We start from the raw sequence: 6,467 nt of genomic DNA on the forward strand, positions 1-6,467 counted from the left end.
TTTATTTATTCCTGCAAAAGGTGATGACCGTCGATGGAGAGTATATCACTTCGTTCGGGTCTCAGGGCAGCGCTTTTGGGCAGCTGTGCCAACCGCATGATGTCACTACAGATGCCTACGGCAATGTTCTAGTCGTAGATCATGGCAATGGACGTGTTATGGTAAGGGAGAGCTTGTTGTCGTGTTCTTCTTTCTAAATACCTACAGGCAGAGAGTAGTACCCAGTACATATACAACAGTGGAGCATGGTCAGTTTGTTGCTAGTCTGTGATTCATGGTCAGTACAATCATCAGACAACACTGATATGAACACAGAAAGTGATGTACACTGCATGCACAGAGTACAAGACAGTAAAGCAAGAGTACATTAGCTCTTACAGAATGTTGCTTTGCGTTCTTGAATCGTGGTTTGACCGTGTTGTCCAATGGTCTTTCCAGTATCGTCATCGACATGCATGAACATCCGCCAATATTGCATCATCCATACATCTGTACCTCTAAAAACTTTTGGAGACATTTAGGAAATATGGCGGAAAAAGTTGCGAGGTAAAATGCCACAAATTTCGTCCGATTTTGTTACTTGTAGTGTAGTGAGGTAGGATTGTGCTGCGCTGTACTCGATTACGACTGGGTTCAAGTGATGACAGGAGCTTGCAAGACAGTTTTCATCCATTCTCAGACAACACTCGACCCGAGCCTTATTTTCTTTGACTTTTCAGCCGCTGATTTGCCCAGAAACTTCTCCATTCTGGTATCGATCTCACAAGTTAACTACTGACGAGCTTGAAGAACTAAACAACATCGAAGAAAGACTCGAATATTGTGGGTGCTTTTCGAAATATCGCGGTGCTTTTCAAGTACGAAGGACAGTTTTCTACAATAATGCGGATTCTTTTTTCAAATATCGTGGATATCGCGGAATTTTGTTCAAATCGCGGAAAACAACGCGGTCACGGAACCGCAAGTTCCTGAAGGGACAGATACATCAACAATAATACATCATTCATACATCATCCATACATCACCATTAGGGTCCAGCGGATTATGCCGCGAGAAAAATTGGCAGAATTCTGTACTTTTCTGGTAAGTTTCATGCATGTTTGTATGTGGATAAAGAAATAGAGCTGAATTCGAGGAATTGCCCGCCATAAGGTTTGTATGGTTCTGCCAATTTTACTGCTTTTCGAGCAGAATCTGCCACCTTTTCGAGCAGAATCCGCCAGTCCCTAATCACCATGCATCAACCATCTATAATACGTGTTATTCCTGTACGCTCACCAGTGTTGTCCATGTTCTCTGCAGGTATATGCCACAGAAACTTACACACCACTGGCTGAGTTTGGAAAAGGAGAGCTGGACAAGCCGATGGGTGTCTGCGTGACAAGTGAGGGCTTAGTAGCTGTTTCCTGTGATGGAAGCCACAAGATTTTTGTGTTTTGAAGGTTTCTTGTTAGATTTCCAGCACCCTCTGTCACCATGTTACTTCTAGGCAACATATCTGTACAGTCATACATTAACACACATACACATACACATACACACACACACATACATCCTGGTCCTGGTAAACACTGCCATTACGGTCACGTGTCCCCTTACGGGGCCAACAATATAGAACGACGAGCGGGACCATGTTCGAGAGAGCCATCTCCAGCAGCTATGGATCTGGCTTATCATCGGAAACGATTCCTCTCACGGCTGCCGCTAGAACTGGTCCATCACTCTCCACAACAGAGCAAACATTCCATGAGCCAACGCTCAGAGTCGTTCCAAGTCGTCGTCTTCGTGCGGTAGTTTGCTCCACTCGCGGGCTTGCAAAGCCTCGCGAAGGACTCCGAGGTGGGGGCGACGAGGAGAGTGTCGGCATCGTAACTATCCGACCAAGTCTCCTGTCGGTGAATACCCCACCTCAGGCACTGTTGGCCTGGACGGCTGGGGACACCCCAGGCCGTCCACAACGGCCAGAACAAGCACGGACGGAGGCCAGAAACAAGAGCCCGAAAAAGTACAACCGTCCTCCACCAGAGCAGAGAACACACATACATACACACACGCACACATACACACACACACACACACACACACACACACACACACACACACACACACAAACGAGCACATACACACACATACACACACACACACACACACAAACGAGCACATACACACACATACACACACACACACACACACACACACACACACACACACACACACACACACCATTGACCATCCATTTGACGCCCATGGCCAGAGGTGATGATAGCGATGCTACAGCAGAAGCCATAGCCACTTGTGCTGGGATTGCACCATTCAAAAACTTCAAGCAAGGCTAAAGAATTGACCGCCACTATTCAGCCTGGTCTACACCACACAGCTATGAAGTGGCTTTTTCTGGCCAGTGAATCCCCCCCCCCCCCCACACACACACGCGCACACACACACATGCACACACACTCACACCATGCACACACACACGCATACACACACACCTCCGTTCCTACCTCCCCCCCCCCCAATTCCTTACCCACACACCCATCTTTCAATCAGTTCTTCATCGATTTTCTCTTACAAAACTTTCCACTCAAATGTGGCCTTTGCCTCCATTCATTTCCCACCATGCTCGCTGTTTTTGCCTGTCAGCATTCTCCGAGTCACATGAACTGAGTATTCAGTCCTGTACTGTTTTTGAAATTATTTTCTTAATTAAACAAACCAGTTTGATAGCACCACCAGTATTTCTTAGGTAGCTCCTGGATTCTTGATCCTTGTTCTTCCCGACTCGCAGGAGCTAGAATAATGTTCCCAGTTGTTAGAAAACTGTGTGTGTCCTCGGTGGTATACCGTTTTGCATTGCGACTAGTTTGAAAGAGTTCTGATTTATTGACTTATATATTTACTATTGTGGATTGCTTTCTTCCAGATCAATTATCCTGCTTCGAAGTATTAGAATTGCTAATCAACATTGCCTTGACTTGTGCACAAAGAGCTCATCCTTTTCCTTCTTCTGATTCTGTCGACTCTTAGATAGGCATGGGCGGATAATGCTAGTTATTTCCTGCGATTATGCTAAAGGTAATGCTCATAATTATGAGGATATAATGACACTTATAATGCTCACACTACTCCATAATGCCAGTTTGAAAGTTGGAAAAGTCGATTTAAGAAGGCTGTCTTGGATCAAGGCCAAAGCGTAGAAGAAAAAAACTTAAACAACAGTGTGCATGTTGTCTGAAACAATCCACTGAGAAAGTTGATTTGCAACGTCAAGTCTCCCGACGAAGCCGGATGGGTTCAGATGCACGATTTTCGGAACTGGACCTAGCCAGCATCATGCATGACACCGTTGTCGACCGGCAATTGTGCTTGTAATTCCAATTTTGCATGCGAAATGGTGTTTTAATGCCAGCATTATGCCAACTGGAAAAAAGGAACTATAATGCCAGCCATAATGCTAGCATTACCCACCCATGCCTACTCTTAGTGCCACGTACACATACATGGATGAGGCTTTGACGGCCGGCCATAGGGTGGTGTGTGTATGTGTGTGTGCGTGTGAGAGTGTGTACGTGGTGGATGTGTCTGCGTGTACCGTGTTTTTGTGTGTGTGTGTGTGTGTGTGTTTGTGTGTGTGTGTGAGTGTGTGTGTGTGTGTGTGTGTGTGTGTGTGTGTGTGTTTGTCACTCCGCGCCAGCTCCTGTTTGGTACGCTCCTTCCGCCGAGGCCGGCTTGCGGTCCTCGGAAACGGTGGCGAGACTCTGTCAGAGCTGACCTCTCCGCAGTGAACATCGACCACACGGAATGGTACGACCTCGCCCAGGAGCGTGGAAAATGGCGCAGTGCGTATTCCGCTCAACCAGTACCGCGATCGGCTCAGCGTGACACTTCTGTGCTCTGCGATGTCTGCCAGCGTACTTTCGCCCACCAGAAATACAAGAATCGCCACAAGTGCCTGGCCGAGAGGAGGAAACCCATATCTGAGCAGTCCGGCAGCCGACTATGTAATGCGTGCGGGAGATGGTTCTTGAGTGCTGGCGGGCTAGCTTCGCATAAGTGTCTCTCCAACTCGGCTGCTGAAGTGGCGTCGGTCTCGGCTGTGGCTTCGTCAGACTCGGTCCGGAAACAACGGGTTGCCCTGCCCTGCTGCAGAGCGCATTGTCTCGGCTGCGGTCGCTGCTGCAAGTCATTCCGTGGTTTCGACCTGCATAGCTGTGCTAATTTCCTGTCCAGGAGGTAGAGCGGCGTTTCTGGATCCAATGCTGAACTCAGTGCTGTCTTCCCCTGCACAGGGGACACGTGACCATTTGATTGCAGTGTTACCAAGGATCAAGGTGTGTGTGTGTATGTATGTGTCAAACAAAATTCAATGCACATATCCCAGTGTATTGAATATCAGCTTCTCTTCTCAGCACACTGTCTATACATGTTCATGTTATGAATACACCAGGAACTGTACCGTATGCATATCTACTGCCTTATTCATTTCTATAGACATGCATTCTGTATCTGATCTAGGATTTCAAACCAACCGGGCACACGTACACGTAGATATACGGCACAACTCTTGCAGTCGGGTCAGAGCCGGGTCTGGTCAAGTGCAGTTACTGCATGTAGATCTACATAGATCTGCGTATACATCACATGTACATGTATATTCATTTTGGTCTCTAGCTAGCACTAGTAGCAGGATTGTCTCTTGTCCACGCACTGTCATAGTATGACTTTCATCCTTTGAGCAACTCTCTTCAACTTTCACTTCACTTGCCTGCAACGACGCTTCACCAGCACTCTCCAGAATACGGGTTCGCACTCTTCCATTTATGGGTCCAAGAAAGGCAAAACAGGAAGTAAAGTTCAAAAAGCCCACATTTTACAGCATTGTGTACAAGCTTCATCAACTAACTTGTTGCCCCCAAAAAAGCGGCGTGCCAAGGCCCGGCCCATCGAGCACTCGGAAACTGTGATCGCAAGCATGAGCAAACAGATTTTAGCACTTTTTCAGCTAAAAGAGCTCAAAAAGGGCGATATTCACCAAAAAACGCAATAAAGGGCGAAAGAAACGGGCTTTTCCAAAAAGGGCCAAAAAGGGCGAAAAAAGGGCGAGCACCTTTGGGAAAGGGCTACTAGCCGAACATTTGTTTGGCATGATACTAGAATTATGCATCAAAGAGACTAAATGTACCAGTACTTGATTTGCTGATGATGTAGCATATTCTGTACTATGCGATGAATTACTCTAACATCACTTTAAAAACTTGAGTTTTCTCCCTCTTGTATGCTCTTTTAGCCCCTTCCCTCACACAAGCAAGTCAAGAGAGAGGTTGCGCACAGCGGAAATTCGTAGCGCCGTAACGAATATTTTTTAACGAAAGGTAAGGAATATTCGAAAACCGTGAGGTTGGGCACAGCGCTTGAACTTTTTTCGTAGTGCGTCGACGCGGCAGCCGCGCGGGGGCGAAGAGTCAAGACAGAGAGTTGTAAAATATCAGTATTTTAGTACTCAAGGTAACGAAAAGTATTTGCGTAGATCTGCTCTGTTTCGGTCAAGTTTGGACGGATCTTCGGAGCAACTTTCGTTACTCGAACCCGGCCGGTCGAAATTTCATTGTGCGCAACCTCTCTAGTAACTCGCGAGGTATCTTTGGATTGATTAGCGCTGGATTCGCAACACCTGGTAAAGTTTGTTTGATTCCTTGATGATGTTATGGCCTGGAGAGCACGATGAAAGACAAGTACATGTAGTGGTCTTCCAGCGCAGTCTTTCTCAGCCTACTCAAGCTCAACTGATGAGAGATAAATTCCACAAAACACTGACTGTGCATTGAACAGGGACTGGTGCTTTCTTGCAACTTTGCCCGGTCCAAGGCTCCATGGGTATGGCGTGTGCCTTGGATGGCAGTCGTCAAGCCGTCAACTGGCGTCGAGTGTCAAGCCAAGTCAGTGACCAGGTGACAGTTCACTGACACTGACAGACTCAGTGGATAGCACGATCTTCAGGCTAGGGTCCGTAGGGATCTGACTAGGGCGCAACCAACAGTTTCCATGGTTTCGTTCCCTGTATTGTGGATTTGTTTTGTTTGATGACGTCAACAGATGTACAGGCATACATGTATCTGCCTACTCGCCACTCGCCAGTCAGTTTGTGGTCGACCGCCCAGCTAGCCAGGCAGACTAGCTGTCCACGATCCATGACAGCTTCATTTTTATGCGGTACTGCACTGGGTAGGTCTACTGGAGGATTGCTTTCCGAAATGCTTACGAACGGGGCCTTTTCAGCACGCGGCTGCGCCGTTTGCGGTACCGGTGGCCGATTGCGATCAAAACGTTCACCAACTGTTGAGGCGAGAGACAGCTAGCTCTTCATGTCTGCACCTGTACATGATATTGTATTTGTAGACTGCAAACAGGGAGGTGAGAACGGGAATGCATACCCCAGTGCGGAACGGGACTAAACTTCAGTCTGTAGT

The 6,467-nt window shown here is 47.3% G+C and overlaps 1 protein-coding gene across 1 annotated transcript in view; it reads left to right on the plus strand.

Moving 5' to 3' along the window:
* LOC135816978 (RING finger protein nhl-1-like) overlaps window positions 1-1,440 on the plus strand; it is a 9,409-nt gene extending 7,969 nt beyond the window's left edge. The window contains exons 8-9 of the mRNA XM_065330083.1: window positions 21-161; window positions 1,303-1,440. Of these exons, the coding sequence (XP_065186155.1) occupies window positions 21-161; window positions 1,303-1,440 (279 nt within the window). The remainder of the gene's footprint in view (window positions 1-20; window positions 162-1,302) is intronic.
* The last annotated feature ends 5,027 nt before the right edge of the window (window positions 1,441-6,467 follow it).

This window comes from Sycon ciliatum, chromosome 5, assembly GCF_964019385.1.
Source record: "Sycon ciliatum chromosome 5, ocSycCili1.1, whole genome shotgun sequence".
Lineage (NCBI taxonomy): Eukaryota > Metazoa > Porifera > Calcarea > Leucosolenida > Sycettidae > Sycon > Sycon ciliatum.